At 39.3% G+C, this 20747-nt stretch overlaps 1 protein-coding gene and 1 long non-coding RNA gene across 12 annotated transcripts in view; one reads left to right on the top strand and one right to left on the bottom strand.

Moving 5' to 3' along the window:
* The window catches only part of Gpatch8 (G-patch domain containing 8), a 78172-nt gene that overhangs the window by 26301 nt on the left and 31124 nt on the right, over nucleotides 1–20747 (top strand). For 4 of the 11 annotated variants that reach the window (XM_031354408.1, XM_031354409.1, XM_031354411.1 and 1 more), the window contains one exon: nucleotides 2270–2342. In XM_031354408.1, the coding sequence (XP_031210268.1) occupies nucleotides 2270–2342 (73 nt within the window). Of the gene's footprint in view, nucleotides 1–2269; nucleotides 2343–10007; nucleotides 10082–10110; nucleotides 10166–19792; nucleotides 19838–20747 lie in introns of those variants that run through there. The other 7 variants (XM_031354417.1, XM_031354416.1, XM_031354413.1 and 4 more) reach the window with 4 other exon arrangements.
* Nucleotides 19391–20747, bottom strand: part of LOC116078961 — a 3929-nt gene continuing 2572 nt past the window's right edge. The window contains exon 2 of the long non-coding RNA XR_004113686.1: nucleotides 19391–19474. This is a non-coding gene — a long non-coding RNA (uncharacterized LOC116078961). The remainder of the gene's footprint in view (nucleotides 19475–20747) is intronic.

Genomic DNA, 20747 nt, shown 5'->3' with positions numbered 1-20747 from the left:
TTTTTAGTTCTTTCCAGTTTTAACAAAAATAATTTCTAGTGCCCTTTTACTGTACCATGCATGTGTGTGAGTATATCATATATTACAGTAGTACCTTTTGTTTTAAAAACAGCTTTTTAAAAAGGTTTATTTATTTATTATACATAAGTACACTGTGGCTTTCTTCAGACACACCAGAAGAGGGCTTACAGATGATTGTGAGCTACCATGTGGTTGCTGGGATTTGACCTTAGGACCTCTGGAAATATCAGTCAGTGCTCTTAACCATTGAGCCATCTTACCAGCCCTAAAAATAGTTTTTTGGTTTTTGTATTTTTTGGTTTTTGTTTTTGTTTTCGAGACAGGGTTTCTCTGTGTAGCCCTGGCTGTCCTGGAACTCACTCTGTAGACCAGGCTGGCCTCGAACTCCTAAAAACAGCTTTTTATTGTTTGCCTTCATCTTTCAATTTTTCAAAACACCTTGGGACCTCCCACACAATTATGTCATCCAAGCATTACTTAGAAGGCCAAGGAGGGAAGATCACAAGTTCCAAGCTAGTTGCATAGGCTACATAGAGACCTATCTGGAAAAAGCAAAAACACAAAAGTATTTTGGAGGCTAGGGATACAATTGAGTCAGTAGAGTGCTTGCTTAGCATGCCTGCAGCTTTAGGTTCAGTCTCCAGCACTGTATAAACTAGGCATGGGCATGCATATTTGTAATCTCAGCCCTAGGGAAGTAGAGGCAGGAGAATCAAACATTTAAGGTCGTTCTTAGGTGTATAGCAAGTCTTAAGACCAGCCTATGCTAATGAGATCCTGCTTGAGAGATCATCATACTGTGCTTTCTTCACCAGTAAAACTGCAGCCACTCAGCTGTATGCTATTCTAAAAACCTGTGGAAGAATATTGTTCTTTTAAAGAAAACAGGCTGGAAATGGTCGCACAAGCCTTTAATCCCAGCACTCAGGAGGCAGAGGCAGGTGTGCATCTCTGTGGGCTCTAGGCTGGCCTGTTCTGTAGAGTGAGTTTCAGGACAACCAGCGCTACACAGAACCCTGTCTCAAACAAAAAACGAAAGCAAAAGGTAAAAAAGAAGGAAAGAATGAAAGAGAAAGAACAGAACATATAGATAATTTATGAGGCTTCATTAATTGATTTCAGTTATAATAAAATTCAAAAAATGACAGATTACTGTTTTAAATTACATAGACTATATATTAAATATTTTTGGGTTTATTTTTAATTGTGTGAGTGGTGCTGGGGATTAGACTCAGCCTGGTGAGCTGCTCTTTTCTGAGTTGCAGCCCAGCTTTTCGCTCTTTTCTGGACTGGTGTTCATAGTTCTTTAGCTTGGTCTTGTTACTTCACAGTAGTCTTAAAGCGTAGAGAAGTAAGCAGAGGGCTGTAGAAGTTTCTGATTTCTTGACTCTTCATACAGTAGCTGACATTTAATTGTTGTTTCTGGCATCTTTTCATACAATTTACATTGAAATACCGTTTCCAGATGAGACATTATGTATGTCGACCCCACATGCACTAATGGTTCTTTACTGTTGACTTATTGCTAGGCCTGTTTCATTCTAACATCTTAGCGTTTTTGTTAGACTACACGTTGAAATGCATCACTCAGTCTGTGCTTGAGCTCATTTTATTTTTTGTTTACTTGATTTAACTTCTTGTTTTACTAACCTCAATGTTTTCAGTTTAATATTGGCTGCATGCTGGTTATATTTATATGCTATATATATTAAAGCCAATCAAGCCTAGCCTGGATTTGGTGGTTGTCTCCATTTCTCGTGCTGGGGTTACACTTACAGCTTACTTTATGTCATGAAAGCCTGACACATAAACAAAGTAACTAAACACAATGCAGATTTTCTTTTCTTTAAAAAAACGATCTTAAAATGGTGCTGTCTAGGTGGTGGATACGATTGTATAAATACCTTGATTTTATGTTTTTTAATGTTAGTTTTAAAATTTTATAAGTGGATTCTCCCCCTTTTTCTCCCCTCCCCCTTCTTGCTTTAAAGTGTTCTGTACAGAAGTTGCCCAGCACACTATCAGAAAGAACCCTTTCCCCATGTGTCCTTCCCATATAAAATACTAGCCAGCATTTCTTTTTACATTAATGTCCCTTTTACTGGGCACATTTATCCTTTTATTAGCACCTTTTTTGCATGCATATATGTAGATTTTTCTCTTGTTCATCACCTATTTTAATGTCACTAGGAAGGGAAGAATATATTATTGGAATATTTTTGGTTTGTCTCTCTGTTCTGTCTGTCAGGATAATATTGGACACCGCTTACTCCAGAAACATGGGTGGAAGCTGGGCCAGGGATTGGGAAAATCTCTTCAGGGTAAGTTTTTTAAATTTACCAAAATGATGATGACGACGATGATAATAATACAAAGAGTAAGAAAATGTTTATGAAACAAATCTTGTATCTAGATGTATTTGTTATCTTTTTAAACAAGTATTTGGTTTTCTCCCATCTTCTCCCCTGCTAGAATAGCCTGTTTTTTCTTCAGCCTTATCTTAAATCATTGTATAGCCTCCATATTTGCCAATAATTGGTGAGAATAAGTTGCTGTGTCATTAAAACTTGTAGGGCCATACATACTATGGTGACCCAACCTATTTGAATTTTGCATGTCCAGTGGTGGACAACAAGGAGTGTATGTTAGGTTCTCTTTATGCTTTTCAGGGATATTTATGTGGTTATTGTATCATAAAGAGAATCATTAAACAGCCAAGTTTAACTTTTGACCCTCTAAGTTCTCTCTAAAGCCAGTGATTTTCCTGTGGCTCTTTTGCTTTGTGAACAGAGTGGGAGTGGTGATAGAGAGGAAAGTTAACTTGTATAAAATGTGAACTGAAAGAAGAAATTTTCTAGGACTGTCCAAACAGAGGCCATTTCTCAGATTTAGATCTGGTTCTGGAAAACGTATGGTTTAAAGTTTCTATTACACTTTTCCTTTTAACTATATTAGTCATTTGGGTAAAATCTAAAATACTAACATGTCTGCTTCTACGCTTTTGCTAGTTGGAAAGCAACCAACTTTGTTTATTATTTTAGTTCTTTCTGATTGGAAAGCTATTGATAATTGCAGATATAACATGTTTGCCAACTCAGAAATGAGGGGAAACTTCATCTGATCACCTCCCTTAAAAAAGGGAGGTTTGAAGGTAATTGTGCCAGTAGGCCTTTGAAGTTTGTAAATGGCTCGTCACATGAAAGATGAGGTCTAATCAGTGTGTTCAGGTGAGCAAGAGAACGGAATGCTACAGAGTCTTTGCATGTAGAGGTGACAGTGGTGGACCACAAGGAACAGATGGTAGCTTTTCTTTATGCTCTATTTGTAAAGCTTGCTCTTGCCAGGTAGATGTGCTAATGCATACTTGTAATTCCAGCACTTGGGAGGTTGAAGGCAGGAATTTGAGGTCAGCCTGGGCTACCTAGAGACCCTGTCTCAAAAAAATTAAACCAAGCCAGGTGGTGATGGTGGCTGCTCGTGCTTTTAATCCCACCATTTGGGAGGCAGAGTTGGGCAGATCTGAGTTCAAAAGCAGTCTGGTCTATAGAGCAAGTTCCAGGATACCCATAGCTCTACAGAGAAAACCTGTCTTGAAAAACAAACAAAAACCAAAACAACAAAAACTGAACCAAAACACTAGCAAACTACTTTTGGTTTGTTTGTGATATAAACTGGAGGCTTCATGCATGTGTTCTAACAATGCATGGAGCATACATTCTGCCAATGAACTACATTCCTATCCCTGCTTTTAAAATTCTTTTTTTTTTTTTTAATTTTTTTTTTTTAAAGATTTTATTTATACGAGTATACTGTAGCTGTATTCAGACAGAGCAGAAGAGGGCATCAGATCCCATTATAGACGATTGTGAGCCACCATGTGGTTACTGGAAATTGAACTCAGGATCCCTGGAAGAATAGCAGTGCTCTTAACCACTGAGGCATCTCTCCAGCCCCCTTTTTAATTTTTTTTAAATATTTACTTACTTATTATTATATATAAGTACACTGTAGATATCTTCAGATACTCCAGTAGAGGGCATCAGATCCCATGACAGATGGTTGTGAGCCACCGTGTGGTTGCTGGGAATTAAACTTAGGACCTCTGGAAGAGAAGTCAGTGCTCTTAACTGCTGAGCCATCTCTCCAGCGCCCCCCCCTTTAATTTTTATTCTATCTTAATATGGTTTGATTTGGTTTGTGTTTTGTTTTTTTGTTTGTTTGTTTGTTTGTTTTGAGGCATAATTTCTCTGTGTAGCCCTGGCTGTCCTGGAATTCATTCTGTAGACCAGGCTGGCCCTGAACTTTAGAGATTCCCTAACTCTGTCTCTCTAGTGCTAGTATTAAAGGCTTGCGCCACCATCCTGGCTTGTAAAGTTCTTACAAAAACCAAATGTAAAAGTAACTTTTTTTCTATTGTTATAATTGTTGTCTGGGAGGTTTACTGCCTCTATCTGCTAACCTAGGACTACTTAGTCCTGAAAGCTTCTAGCCTCCATACTGTATAATCTAGGCCTAGAATATTTTCAGCCTCTGCGACTTGCTGCTCAATAAGCTCACCCTTTCTAGTTATTTCTGAACTCTGGGTGGCTGGTTCAACTTGTTGTGGCTCAAACTCCTCTCCCAGTTGATTTATTCAATTTGGCTTTTCTCTTGGCCTCTGAATTGCTCCACTTAGTCTCAAACTAACTCTAGTAAACTTTTCTAGTCTTCCGGCTCCTTCTCATTCTGTTGCTCATTCTGTCTTTACCTGTGTCTAGCTTGTTCTAGTTTGTCTGATGTGAAGGGGTGGGGAGAACAAGGTTATTTGAAGTTTAATTTTGCTTTGGTATATTTTTTGAGACAGGCTCTTGTAACATAGCCCTTGCTGGTCTGAAACTTGATGTAGACCTGACTAGTCTTGATCTTGTACCTATCTATCATCCTGCCTCTTGAATACTAAGATTACAGCTTTTATTTTTTATTTGTTTTTCTTCTTTTTGGGTTGGGAGTAAGGCTGGAACAGGACCTCCTTTTAGCACAGGCTGGCCTTGAACTCCCTGTTTAACTCTTGAGGTTGGCCCTGAACTGTGATCCTGCAGCCTTAGCCTGTTAAGTGTTAGAATTACATATTTTTGCCATTGTGCCCTACCTATTTTCTAGTCTAATTGTGATAAAATATACAACTAATTGTTCTATCACTCTCTTGCTTTGTTTTTTGTTTGTTCTCTTTTTTAAAAAGATTTATTTACTTTATGTACGTGAGCACACTGTAGCTGTCTTCAGACACACTAGAAGAAGGTGTCAGTTCCCATTATGGATGATTGTGAGCTACCATGTCATTGCTGGGAATTGAACTCTGGACCTCTGGAAGAGCAAGTCAGTGCTCTTAACCGCCGAGCTATTTCTCCAGCCCTTGTTTTGTTCTTCTGAAACAGGGTATCACTTATGTAGTCCAGACTGACTCTGGACTCTGTTTTATGATGGCTGGGATGGTGTCACTTGGCTGTTTAAAGAGTGTAGTTTCATAATGATAAATATATTTACGTTGTTGATCTTTTAAAAATAGTAGTCAAAAATCTTTTAAAAATTAACGATCAAGTTAATTTTGTAAATAGCATCTATTTATTTATTTATTTATTTATTTATCTATTTACTTATTTTATGTGTATGAGTACACTGTAGCTGTACAGATGGCCGTGATCCATCATGTGTGTGGCTTCTGGGAATTGGACTCAGGACCTCTACCGGCCTCGCTCGCTCATTACGGGTGGTTGTGAGCCACCATGTGGTTGCTGGGATCCGAACTCAGGACCTTCGGAAGAACAGTCAGTGCTCTTACCCGCTGAGCCATCTCCCCAGCCCAAATAGCTTTATTTCTTAGTATCAGATTCAACATTGTGCAAGTATTATGCCAGATTTTGTCATGTAACTTTCTCTAGTTGGCAGAATTTGACTTAGAATAGATCATAGTAATGGCATATTTAAATCACTTGTAGCAAATTCTTTTTCACTGTTCTAAGTCTTTGCTATAAGTAATTACAAGAAGAAAGCCCTGTTACTTTAATGAAAATGAAAATACTCTTGGTGTCCATATACTTTCAGTCTTTCTTATTCTAGACTCACACATTTTTGTGAATTCTATACATTTATTTATTTATTTATTTATTTATTTATTTATTTATGTATTTATTTGGTTTTTCGAGTCAGGGTTTCTTTTTGTAGCTCTGGCTGGCCTTGAACTAAGAAATCCGTCTGCCTCTGCCTCCCAGGTGCTGGGCCAAACAGCATGTACTACAACTGCCTGGCATCAACTTTCTCATTTGAATTTACAACTCTTAACATTATTGAACTTGTAACCATTTACTAAAATTTAAACCTGGTCTCATCAAGGTTTTTGTTTTGTTGGGTTGTTTGTTTGTTTGTTTTTGTCAGGAATTGGAATATTATTTCAGCCCATGCAAGACTTTTAAAGGCAGCAGGCCATACTTCTTGGGGCTTCCCTGTTGATAGTTGGCACTGGCAAGGTTGAGGAGAGAGTGTGTTGATTTTTTGTTGTTGTTGTTGTTTTTTCGAGACAGGGTTTCCTGGCTCTCCTGGAACTCACTCTGTAGACCAGGCTGGCCTCGAACTCAGAAATCCTCCTTTCTCTGCCTCCCAAGTGCTTAAAGTGATCAAAGGCGTGTGCCACCACTGCCGGCTAGAATAAACTTCTTTATATTGGGCTATACTTTGTAATCTGGATTTGGTTTTCTTTTTGAATTTTATTATTTGATTTTTCCCTTTTGTTAATTGTAATGTTTTAAATGCTTTTTTAAAACCCTTATTATATATACTAATTGTTACTGTTAAAAATAAAAGATCTGCAGAAAAGTTATCTGCCCTCTGAAGGAGAGAACCCAGCTTGTGAGAAACATTTTGAACTACTATATATTACAGAAGCAGAGGATATAATTAATTCAGAGCAAAACAAGGATGACATACAGTTGTATTTTGTGATCTTAGACTGGATGCATTTCTAAAAAAAAATTATAATATTTTTGCAGCTTTGAAATGGAAACCTTATTTTGCTGTAAAATCTTTCTTAGTAGGTTTAGCTCAGAAGGCTTACCTAACCCTCCCTTGCTACATTGTCTAAGCTGTTTGTTGGTTTGGCTGTTTTGTTTTAATGGCTGTCTTAGTCAGGGTTTTACTTACTGACACCATGACCAAGGCAACTCTTATAAGGACAACTTTTAGTTGGGTCTGGCTTGCAGGTTCAGAGGTTCAGTCCATTATCATCAAGGTGGGAGCATGGCGGCATCCAGGCAGGCCTGGTGCAGGAGGAGCTGAGAGTTCTTCATCTTTATCTGAAGGCTGCTAGCAGAATGCTGGCCTCTAGGCAGCTAGGATATGGGTCTTATAGCCCAGAACCCACACACCTACTCCAACAGCCACAACTTCTAATCATGCCACAGCTTGAGCTGAGCATATACAAAGCATCTTAGTGGCAAACTAAAAGTTGCGGTCTTGGGAAAAATGATTGGGGCTTGATACTGTTCAGACTTCTTCCTTTTTGGAAAGGTGAACTGGCAGAGTGAGACAGCTAACATATTACTGAGATACTAGCTAACTTGGCTGTGCATGGTGGCCCATGCCTACAATCTCAGATTTCGGGAATCTGTAGCAGGTGAGTTCAAAATGAAACCCTATCTCAAAAAGACATTGTTTTTGCTTTTTAAGCTTATTTCTTAGAGGACCCCCCCCACCCTCCCTAAATCTTGCTCCTTTAACTATTTGAGACCTTTGAAGGTTTTTTGTTTGTTTGTTTGTTTGTTTATTTAGGCCAGGGTCCATACCATGCCTTATATTTTTGTGACTTTTTTGTTTTTGTTATTTTTTATTTTATTATTTTATGTATTGGGTATTTTGCCTGCATATATGTCTGTGTACCACAGGCATGCATGGTGCTCACAGAGGCCCAAGGAAGGCATTGGATCCTGTAAGACTGTAGTTACAGATGGTTGGGAGCCATACTGTAGGGCAGGGAATTGAACCTGTGCCTTCTAGGAGAGCAGCCAATGCTCTTAATCCCTCCAATGCTGGGGATCTCTTCAGTCCTGTCCCCGTCCCCGTCCCCTCTCCTCCCCCTCCCCATCCCCCCCCACCCCTGCTGCCTTTTAATGTATATGAGTACATTGTAGCTGTCTTCAGACACACCAGAAGAGGGCATCGAATCCCATTACAGATGATTGTGAGCCACCATGTGATTCCTGGAAATTGAATGCAGGACTTCGAACTCAGGACCTCTTGAAGAGTCAGTGCTCTTAACCACTGAGCCATCTCTCCAGCTCCCAGCCCCTTCTTTTATAAAGCTTTGTTTTTATTTATGTATGTGCCTGTGTGATGGCTTGGTGGTACATATATGAGTGAACATGTAAAAGTCAGAGGACAACTTTCATGGCTTTCACCATGTAGGTTTAAAAAGGCTTGGTGACAAGTGCCTTTACCCATTGAGCCGTATCATGGGTCCTTTGAAGGGTTTCTTTACTAACTCATATCAGTCTTGGTTCAACCAGCCAAGTTGTATGTTGGGACTGCAGGAGGGCCATTTCTTGAACAAAATTAAGAATGTGATCGTCCTGAATATTCCTTTGGTCTTCTTCTTTTTTTTTTTAAATTAATCTTTATTGCCAACAGCAACCAATCGGGGGAAAGCCTTTTTCTTTCCTTCTTAGTTTCTTTCTTTCTTTTTCTTTTTTATATATGTGAGTACATTGTCCCTGTCTTCAGACACACCAGAAGAGGGCATTGGATCCCCTTACAGATGGTTGTGAGCCACCATGTGGTTGGTGAGAATTGAACTCCTGACTTCTGGAAGAAGGGTTAATGCTTTTAACCACTGAGCCATTTCTCCAGGCTTGGTCTTCTTGAGAATAAGGATTTTTAGTTACTTTTGTGTAGAAGTGCTTCATTTGAGTTGGGAGCAGTGTTGTATTGTGTTTGGTTTGGTGGTTGCATCTTGCTCTGTAGCTCAGGATGCTTTATACCTGTCAGTCCTTCTGCCATTGCCTCTAGAGTGCCGGGGCCATAGGTAAATATTTTAAATCTTTAAATGGGTGCATTTATTGGTTTATAGTGTATGTGTGGGTGCATATGCAAATGAAAGTCGGAGGATAACTTGTGGGAGTTGGTTTTCTCTTCCATGTGTGTCATTGGGATCACACTTATCAGAGGCCTTGATGCCTTTACCCGCTAGGTCATTTTGCTAGACTTATACATTCATCAATTTTCTTTCTTTTTTTAATTAATTAGTGTGTATATGCATGTGTTATGCACACAGTGTACCCAGGTTCATTGTGCCATGGCATGAATGTGGAGGTTAGAGCTTGTCATTTGCTTCTTCCTTTTTAAGTCAGAGTCCCCCTCCCTCTCACCCCCACACCCCCACATTCTCTTCCTCCAGATGTGCCATGTACTCTAAACTAGCCAGCCCAAGAGTTTCTGTGTTATTCTCCTTTCTCCACCTCTCATCTTGAAGTAGGAATGGTATAGGGTTACCAGTAGCCACCATTGTACCTGGCTTTTTATGTGGGTCCTGGGGCTTAAACTCAGGTTGTCAGGAATACACAGATAGTGTTTTTACCCAGTGAGCCATCTTCCCAACCCTCATTGTTTTCATTCCCTCATTCCCTCCCTTCCTCCTCCCCTCACTCCCTTCTTTCCTTCCTTCTTCCCTCCTTCCCTCCCTTCCTCTATTCTTTCTTTCCTTTCTTCCTGGGATCATACGTGTGCATCAATGTGTGTTTGTTTTAAGATGAGGTTTCACCATGTAGCCTGTTTTGGCCGCCAACTTTCAGTGATTCTCCTGCTGTCGTCTTTCTAGTGCTGGCATTATGAGTACCGGGCCAAGTTAAGTATGGTCATTTTATAAATTGAAACAGTTTTAGAAAAGTCCCACAGCTACTGAGTATCTGCCATTTAAGTATAAACATGACCTTAAATATACTTTATGCCCCTTTTCCTTTCAGAGAAAGCTGATACTGAAAATAGGAATGGATTGGGGGAGGTCAGGAAACATAGCTCCTCTGAATCACGAAGCAAGGTATGGATTGTCAGGAAGGCTTGTGCCTAGTATGGCGGTTCCCTCTGACCCAAGCTTCTGGAAGATAAAGAGTCAAGATTCCTGGTATGAGTCCTGTAGTTTGAGACCAACTTCTTTCTGTAGCTTACTTTACACAGAGCTTATGTAGTTTAGGAATCACTGATTCTTCTTCCTGGTGGATAAGTAGGTCTTAGTACATTTATCAAAGATGAGCCTATTCTTAGTAATCTCTGGGTTAGATTTAGTATTATATAAAAGTATAAATTTATCATATAAAATTAGTATTATATAAAATCATATAATGTATTATTAAAAACGTATATAAATAAAAACATACTTAGTATTATATAAAACTAGTATTATATAATAATAGTATCATATAAAAGTATAGATTTAGTATTATATGAAGTATAAATTACTTTTATAGTGGTTTATTTAACTATTTTATGTGTATGAGGGTTTTACCTTCATGTGTGTCTCTGTATGTCACGTTTGTGCTGGGCTTGAGGGAGTGGAGAGCTTCCATGTGAGCGCTGTGAATTGAACCCCAGTCCTTTGCAACAGCAAATGCTCTTAACCACTGAGCTAACTCTCCAGCCAGCCTTTAGGATTTTTTAAAGCAAGATTCTACTGTATAACCCAGCTGGCATTGGACTTGTGAAGCAAGTGCTAAGATTATAGATGAACACCAACATAACCGGTGTCCTTATTCTTCCTAGTAGAATTTAGTTGCTATAGATAAACCCAGATAGTAAGTAATTAAAATTCATCCTCAGTAAGATGTTTAATTTTTTAAAAAAAATTTTTTCTTTAGAGTCAAGAAAAATGGCTCTGTGGTTAAGAGCATTTGTTGCTCTTGTGTATGACCTGGTTCACTTTCCAGCATCCACATAGTGGTTCCAACCCATCAGTAACTCCACTTTCAGGAGATCTAAAGCCATTAACCTTCAAGTACCAGGTTCACATGTGCACATGCAGAGCACTCACATAAAATAAAATTTAAATTTAAAAGATGTATTTATGTTTATGTGTGTATTTCTTTGAGACTATATGCCACATGACAGGGGGCTCCCTATAGAGGCCAGAAGAGGGTGTTGGATCCCTTAGAGCTGGAAATACAGTTGTAAGCTTCCCAAAGTAAGTGCTGGATTCTGAGCTTCAGTCCTTTTGAAGAGTAGTATGCATTTTTAACCACTCAACCATCTTTCCAGCCCCAAGAGGTCTGATTTTTAGAGCTAAAATGACGGTGATGGGGGCTAGAGCTGTAGCTCCACAGTTTAGAGCATTTGTTGCTCATGCAGAGGACCAGGGTTCAGTTCCCAGCACCCACATGATCATCTGTAAACTCTAGATCTAGGGGATCCAACACTGTAGACACCAGCCATGTACATAGTGCACATATATTCAGGCAAAACACTGATGCATATAAAAGTCTTAAAACTACATACATTTAAAATAGAAAGGGTGGGCCTAGTGACTCATACCTTTAATCCCAACACTTGGGGGATAGACGCAGGTGTATCACTGTGAGTTCGAGGTCAGCCTGATCTACACAGTGTGTTCCAAGACCTCCGGAGCTAGGTAGTGAGAACTTATCTCAAGAAGCAAAAACAAAAAACAATACAAGAAAGAAAGGGATTGGAAAACGGTAGGCAGAGGGAAACTGTAAACAGTAGACAAAAAGTACAGAATGGAAAAATCACTTGGTTTTCATTATTGGGGTTGTCTGTTGTTTTTCGATATAGAGTTTCTCTGTGTAGTCCTGGCTGTGCTAGGATTAAAAGTGTACGACCACTGCCTGGTTCATTAGGGATTATATTTAAAGAGTTTATCAAGGGGCTAGAGTGATGGCTTAGCAGTTAAGAGCCTATGTATACTGCTCTTGGCAGAAAACTCAAGTTTGGTTCCCAGAACTCCTCTATCAGGTGGCTCAAACTGTTTGTAATTCTAGTTCCATGGGTTTCAGACACTGCTGCCCTCAAGTGCATGTACCCATACACAGAAATACATGCACGTATACATAATGAAAAGCAGTAAAGATTAAAATGTAAAGGATATATGAAGAGACAATAATTATATATAGTAAGTTCATAGTGTAAGAATAATTTCAAATTAAAATTGAAAGTAGAAAGCAATTTTTGTTTTTATCATTCTACTCACTATATTTTTTAGTTATAAAGAAAAGAAGGTGGAGCTGGGAAGATAGCTCAGTCAGTAAAGTGTTGTACAAGTGTGAAGATCTAAGTTTAATCCCTAGAGCCCATGAGAAAAGCCAGTTACAGTGGTGTTTACTTGTGATCCCAGTTGGAGAGCCAGAAACTGGCAGCAGCCTACAGGTCAAAGAGAGACCCCTTTTTTGTTTGTTTGTGAAGCAGGGTCTCCTCTAAGTCACAGTGGCCTTGAGCCTGCTGTAGCATAGATGAAGACCTTAAATCCCTGCTCCTCAGGCCTCTCCCTCCAGATGGCAAAATCACAGGCGTACACTACCACTACTCTGCCTAGCCTAATGCAGAACCACCTTTCTATTTGTTTGTTTGTTTGTTTGCTTGTTTTTAAAGGTAGGTCTCACTATGCAGGCCTGACTGTTTTAAGAATTATTCTATGGAGACCAGACTGGCCTCAAACCAAAAGAGATCCATCCACCTTTGCCTCTCAAGGGCTGGGAGTAAAGATGTGTGCCACAATGCTCAACATATATGAACCATCTAGAGATCATTTTTATTATTGATTTAATTTTTTAAATCTTTGAGGATGATAATGGTAATGTTATGTGTGTGCTTTGTGTATGGAGGTCAAAGGCAATTTGCCTTTGCATTTGCTAGGCTAGCTAACCTGCAAGTGTTACAGTATTCTCTTCTCTCTGAAATAAAATTCCCATTTTTCAGACCAGGAAATTGACTCTTATTTTCTGAGATAAGTTTCTTCTGTGGCTCTGAACTTCTGCCTCCAGTTCTTGGGTGTCTGTTTCATAGACATACACCACCGTACTTGACAGGAAGTTTCAATTTTAAATAGCAATTTGTCCAAGATCCTATAGCAAATAAGTAGTAGAATCATGCTAAAACTTGTGCATTTTTTTCTATTTTTGTTGTTGTTGTTTTGGTTTGGTTTTGATTTTTCAGACAGGGTTTCTCTGTTGTAGCCTTGGCTGTCCTGGAACTCACTCTGTAGACCAGGCTAGCCTTGAACTCAGAAGTCTGCCTACCTCTGTCTCCAAGTGCTGGGATTAAAGGCATGCACCACCACTGCCTGGCATTTTTTTCTATTAATAGAATCCTCATGAGTAGGTTATTTCTGTATTTATGGATTTACTTAGTGATTCTAGGTATTAAACCCATGACTTTGTTAATGCTGGTCAAGTGCTTTACTGCTGAGCTCTTTCTGTATAAAAAAATCAGTGCCTTTAAGTTCTTCAGGAAGCTAAACTAGGTAGTAGAAACCTTTCACAGTTTTTTATGGATTTTTTCTTTTGTTTTTGTTATTGTTCTGTTTTTTGAGATAGAGATTCTCTGTGTAGCCCTGGCTATCTTGGACTTGCTCCGTAGACCAGGTTGGCCCCAAGCTCACAGAGGCCTGTCTCTGCCTCCTGAGTGCTGGTATTAAAGTTGTATGCCGTCATGCCTGGCATTTTTGTTTGTTTGTTGAAAGATTTTCTGATCTCTCAAAAGAAAATACTAAAACTTTGATCCCTTATAATTTTCTCCTTTTTATTTTTGCACTGTGCACACAAGATGTGTCAGTAGGTAAATGTGCTTGGTGCCCCATTCAACAAGCTGAGCTTGGTACCCAAGGCTCACATAGCAAAAGGAGAGAACTGGCTTCTACCAGTTGTCCTCTGACCTCTAGTCACACATGCACACCATGATATCCACCACCACGACCACTACCACCAATCAATCAATCAATTAATCAATCAATCAATCCGTGAGTGAGTGAATGAATGAATGAATGTGTAAAAATGCCAGTTTTTCCTCTCGGATTACTTAATTCCCAGAAATAGCAACTCTGAGACTATTTATTTATTAATAAATGCCTAGGCCAAAAGGTTTAGCTTGTTCTCTGATTTGTTCTTAACCTATTAATCCTTTTATTCTAACCTGAGTTCAGCTGTGTGCTGATTTACATACGTCTCCTTAGCATTCTGGGGTGAATCTCTCTAGCTAGTTCCCCAAATCTCTCTATCTGTGACATATAATCCCACCTCCTATTTTCCACCTCAGCTCATTGGCCATAAGCTTTTTTATTGACAGATGATGCTTCCAAGAGATTCTCTCTATATATGTATAAATTGGACGAGAAAGGGGGGTGGGTGAGTTAGGAGTTGAACAGGTGAGGGTGTCCTGTAATCCCAGCACTCCAGAGGCTGGGGCAGGAGGTTTATAAGCAGGCTGACCTGAGCTATATAACATAACTGGGGATTAGGAGAATAAACATGTAAACCCATACCTACGTATGACTTAAAGGGAAACAGATATAACAAGTACAATATGAGAATTATAATGGTGATACTAGAAAATTGAACAATTTAACTTAGAATATTTTTATTTAACAATTTAGCAAGCCAGAAATGTTACCATTAAGAGAATATTGAAGCAAACAACTATTTCACATCTGACCAAATATATTTGTTAGTAGATGTATGAAACACGAATATCTATGGGTTGTTGGTATCTCTTCCATGAGAAACAGTGGTTATTAATTTCATTTAAAATTTTTTTTATTTTATTTTTAACTTATTCGCTTTACATCCCACTCACTTCCCCCTCCCAGTCACTCCCTCCCACAATCCTTCCCCATCCGTCTTCCCTTCTCTTCTGAGTGGGCGGGGGCTCCCTTGGGTATCCCTCCACCCTAGCTCTTCAAGTCTGGGAAGATAGGTGTTTCCTCACCGAGGCCAGACAAGGCAGCCCAGCTAGAAGAGCATACAGGCAACAATTTTTGGGATAGCCTCTGCTCCAGCTGTTCAGGCCCCACATGAAGACCCAGCTGCACATCTGCTATATATGTGTGGGGAAACCTAGGTCCAGCCCATGTTTATTTATAATTTTTTATTACATTTATCTGTATATGGTATGTGTGTGTCGGTCAAAGAATAAATCGAGGGGGTTGTTTCTCTCCTATCATGGGGTTTTCAATACTGAACTCGGATCATGGCTTGGTGGTAAGTAAGCACCTTTTCCTGCTTACCCACTCCCATCCTGTCCACCTAGACAGTCTCATGTGGCCAAGGCTTCCTTGAGTCATACTCACTATGTAGCTGAAGATTCCTTTGAACTTCTGATCCTTTTGCCTCTGCCACTCAAGTTGACATTACATTTATTACAGATTATGTAGTGTTGGGATCAATGCCAGGACTTTGTGTGTGTTAGCAAACACTACCAACTGAACCATACCACCATAATTGGGAATAATATAAGACTCTCAAGTAAAAAGTATATTTTATTTAGAAGCTGTGTTATAAAGAAAAGAAAGAAGCTGAAGGCAACTTGGGAAACTCAGGAGAATAAAAAGCTCAAAACCAGCCTGAGTCACATCACAAACCTGCTTCCACCATCAAAGAACAAAAGATTACCACCAACATAAATAGCAGGGCATATTATTTACAAAAGAAAACGTTTAATATCTTCTAAGCACATTCCCCCATCCCCATCTCTTGCCAAGGTATGGATAGTGTCACTATATACCCTAGGATAGCCCCAATCAAAATCATCCTGCTCAGCTGGGTGGTGGTGGCGCACGCCTTTAATCCCAGCATTTGGGAGGCAGAGGCAGGCAGATTTCTGAGTTTGAGGCCAGCCTGGTCTACACAGTGAGTTCCAGGGCAGCCAGGACTACACAGAGAAACCCTGTCTCAGGGGGGAAAAAAAAAAAAAGAACAAAATCCTCTAGCCCTAGCCTCTAGAGTGTTGGGATTGTGACTATATGCCAGCATGCCCTGCAAATCTGATTTTGTCTTTTGTTGTTGTTTTTCCTTTGAGGCTCTCTGAAACCCTGCCTGTCTGAAACTCATTATGTAGACCAGGCTGGCCTTAAACTTGAAGATGCCTGCCTGCCTCTACCTCTGCCTCCGAATATTACCTAATTTTTTTTTTTTTATTTCCTCCTTACCCCAACACAGACTCTTACTGTGTAGAACTGACTGGCCTGGACTCAGAGAGATCATCTTCAGTCTCCTGAGTGCGGGGTTAAAGGCCTGTCTATGCCTTTCCATGAGTGGTGTGTGTGTGGTCACAGGACAAGTTTGTGGAGTTCGTTTTCACAAGCTCCCTTTCCATGGGTTCCAAGGATTGAACTCGTGTGTAGTTCAGCTTCACAGAAAGAGCTTTCCTCTGCTGAGCTGATTGTCAGCTGCAGACATGTCGCTTTAGATCATAGCACTCCATTCTGGTTCCTAAAGTCTCCTTTTCATTTCATGATCAAAACCACATTTGGTCCATTTCTTACAAGTCCCCACAGTCTTTACCAGTCTCACCACAGAACCCAGGTTACAAAAAAATGGATGTGGCTCCTTTGTAATTCCGGTGTAGGGGAAGCAGAGACATACAGATCCTTTGGACTGGCTAGCTAGCCTAGGCTACATGCTAAGCTCCATGAGAGAGCTTTACTCAAAAAACAAGCCGAAAGCACCTAAGGAACAATACTGGAGGTTGTCCTGTGGCCTTCTTAAACACATGCACCTGGACACAGCATAAGCACCGTTGCACTTGCACAGAGTAGGGGGAGGGGGTTTGAATCCTTGTGATGACTGTTTTAGCATTCAGCCTTCTGTATAGTGATTTATAAAACTTGCTTTATTTGTTACCTCTTTTGATCTGTATGACAGTCTTGAAAATAGAGGTAATAGTCATCTACTTATATTGTTGTAAAAACAGTTGTAAAACACATTGTTTGGTGATTGTCTTCTCTTAAAGAAATGGAATTTTATAGCACAACCTTTTAGGGGAACAACCCTAAAAATCTGTAATTAATGAATTCATGAAAGTGTGTGCGCTGGCACGGGCAGCTGTGAAAAGTACAAAGAAAGTGGTTTACATGAGGTCTTGGGGGGGGGGGTTAAAGAAATCCTACAATAGTAAGAACTTCTCATTGTAGTTACAGAACACGTAACAGCCAGTGGTAGGAGATGCAACTGCAAGAAGCCGTTTGCTTGTCGAAGATTTTTGTTAAAATACTACTATTCTCAGCTATGTAGCTCCCCAAATATTTTCTACCATTTGGACTTTAGAATTGAAGTGAAACATACAGACTGTTATTAAGTCTTCCTAATTCCTTTATTTTGGATGAGCTAATTATGTCACTCAGTGAATGAAGCAATGACCGAACTGTACATAGTCACTTTATAAGCACACTCTTTGTTGTAGTTGTGATGGTCATTGCTTTTGTTTTTTGAGACTAGGTCTCCCTCTCCCTCTCCAGAACTCTGCCTAGCTTAGAACTCACTATGTATTTAGCCTCTGCAAGCCTGGGATTTGCTGTAGTTCTCACCCTGAGCCTCCCAGGTGCTGGTAATTCCTGATGTGAGTCACCATGCCTGGGTTTTTTGGAGTTCTTTGATTAAAAGATATCCACATACGGGTGGCTGGGGAGATGAATCAGACAGTGCTTGTGTTGCAAGCTTGTAGATCTAAATTTTGGGTTCCTAGTCCATGTCTATAAACATGGAGATAGTAGAGACAGGAGAATCTCTCAGGCTTGCTGACCTGATACCCAGTCTGAAACCTCTAGATTCATTGAGAGAACTTGTCTCAAAAAATAAGGTGAAAAGACAAAGATACCTGGGGTTGGATGCTAGTGTCTGTATGCCAGTGTCCACACATGCATGGTACAGACACACACACACACACACACAATAAAAATAAAGGAAAATATAGATCATTAGACTTGAGGTAGCTTAGTGACAGCATTTGAGAGTTCAAGGATTCTATTCTCACCACTACCAAAACAAAACAATAAATAGATATATAAACAAATTCCAGTTTCTTAGCAAAACATCATTTACCTTTATTTAGAAAATAAGGTTCTGTGGCTGGTACACTCACTCAGCAGGTTAAGTCTGAAGTGGAGTAGATTCTCTCCTTCCTTCATGTGGATCCCAGGACTCGAGTTGTCAGCTGGTAGAGCAGGTGCCTTACCCATTGAGCCAGTTTATTGGCCACAGGTCATTTTCTTAAAGTTGGGTACAGTGAAACACATAACAAAAATGTTCTCAACAATTTAGTAGAAATTAAATAAAAATTTTCCACACTTTGAAAATAAAGAACTGGATTTAGCTCATTTTAAAAAGAAGTTGGCTCTTCAAGAGAATACATACTTTTGCTACTAATGCTAGCTTTTAAAAAAGAAATTGATCATAGGGCTGGAGAGATGGTTCAGTGGTTAAGAGCTCTGACTGCTCTTCCAGGAGAACTGGGTTCAGTCCCCAGCATCTTCATGGTGAGGAGTTCACAGGTGTCAGTAACTTCAGGATAGGACACCTTTACACAGATTATACATGCTGATAAAACATCAGTGCACATAAAATAAAAATAAAAAAAGAAGAAGAAGGAAAAAAAATGCCGGGCGGTGGTGGTACATGCTTTTAATCCCAACACTTCGGAGGCAGAGGCAGGTGGATTTCTATGAGTTCAATGCCAGCCTGGTCTACAGAATTGAGCTCCAGGACAGCCAAGACTACCCAGAAAAATTGTCTTTAAAAACAAACAAATAATAAAGTATTTAAAAAGTTGATTGTTACGAATTGTTATTTCATTATTCTAAGTAGTATTCTTCATGATAGGATCAGTCACTCATTGGAAATAAATAAGGGTATTTTTAAAAATTCATGGTACAACCTCTTCCTGTTTATATTCTTTGGAGTCTGTCTCCCACTGTGATTTTGTTCCCTCGACCTGTGTATTTCCTTAATAGCATCATAATATAATTTAACAATGTAGTCTACTTAATGCAGGCAATAATTTCATCTTCAGGTTGGTTTATAATTTGGATATTTTCTGTGAATTAACTCTTGAGAAATTATATATGGTGGTTCTTTTGAGGCTTTTTTTTTCCTGGAGTTATTTTTCCTGGAGTTGGTTTATGTGCAGAAGGATAGATGTTGGTGAGTCTTCTTTAACAGGAATCAAAGATATGAGCTGAGCCACTCAGTGTTACTCATTGTTAACAGAACTCAAATCTTTAAACACTGAAGATCTAAAGTTGTTTTCTAGACGTCTAGATATTAGTTATTTTAAAGTGGTCTTGAAACCCTATCTCCTCTGGCTCCTTATATAGTTCTTTTAGTGGAAAAAAAAAACAATTAATAGATCGATGTCTGGTTGATTCCATCTAATTTTTACTGTGATTTATTTAAGGAGTCCCATCTTGGACCCTGAATAGTGATTTGCCAGAATAAATCTGTTAAATGAAAGATTGGAAGCTAGAATTAGTTTTCTCCCTTTAACAGACTGACATCCCAGCCCATCCCCCACCCCTGAGTTATTATTGAAGAGGAGATTGTTCCTGTTCTCAAGTAGCAGTACAAAAATCTCACACCCCATCTGACCAGTACAAAAACAGCTGCTGTAGCACAAAATGTCCTTCCTCCGTCCTCACTGAAATCGGGGGAGGGACAAAAGCCCAATTGGTACTTTACCCCTGTCCTGTCTGCCTGCTAGAAGGCCTGTTTCCTACCCTGATGGTTTCTGCCTAACAAACCGTGTTTCTTTTTTACAGCATTATGATCCTGGACTTGTTGTGGTGATGGTAAACTTAGCAGTGGTAATTTTTATTTTCAGACTGAATTACTCCTTTTGTCATCAGTGCACCAATATGTTAGGCTTACTCTCTCTGTTGTAGCCTCATCCTTCTGCTTGGTCTTTTCATTTTCCTTTCCTTATGCAACTTGTCTGATCCTTGTTCATTAAAGGGTAATGTTAAGAAGGGATATATATGTTCGAACTGCCAAAAAGAATCAGTTAAAATATTAAATTCTAATAGTCAAAACCTTGATTTCCCCACCCCCAGTGTAATGGGCACTAGCACTTGCTACTGCAATTTATAAATAAGTTAAACAAACTTTGACTGCCTTAGAAGGCAAAAGTACTAATGCAGAATTTATAAACAGGGGTTTACAGAGGTAAACAATTTGGTACAGAGGCACCAAAACTTTGTTGAATCTTTCAAAATAAATTCTGACCAATCAAAAAAGATTCTAAAATAAATTTCTTTGATGTTTCTTTTTAATTGTTTCATTGGACTATTTGCTTTTACCAGTAAATCCCTGACTGAGACGTTATGAAAGTGATATTGCACCTAGGAAGTCATTTTTATAACCTGTCTTTACCTTGGTCCTTTTGCTAGAGATTGCAGTCACTGCTGGCTTATTATACCATTGGGCAGAGGGGGACGAGCGCTGCGCTTGCGCTTGGTCTGACTGGAAGTCTTGGACATATCTACTAGAAGACTGTTCTAGAAGGGTTTGTTTTCCTGGCAAGCCATTTCATTATTTACTTTTTAAAAAAAGACTATGATAATAACTGCTCGTTTCCTACCTAGTTATTGTTTAAAAACAATAATGGGATCTCATTGATAAGCAGTTAAACTTCTGAGTGTCAATAATGGATGGAATATTGTTGACATGTAGTTAAATTTCCAGATTTGTTTTTTCTGTATGATTTAAAGACAAAAA

Source organism: Mastomys coucha, unplaced genomic scaffold (assembly GCF_008632895.1).
Source record: "Mastomys coucha isolate ucsf_1 unplaced genomic scaffold, UCSF_Mcou_1 pScaffold5, whole genome shotgun sequence".
Classification (NCBI taxonomy): domain Eukaryota; kingdom Metazoa; phylum Chordata; class Mammalia; order Rodentia; family Muridae; genus Mastomys; species Mastomys coucha.
This window is presented reverse-complemented; position numbering and strand designations above follow the sequence as displayed.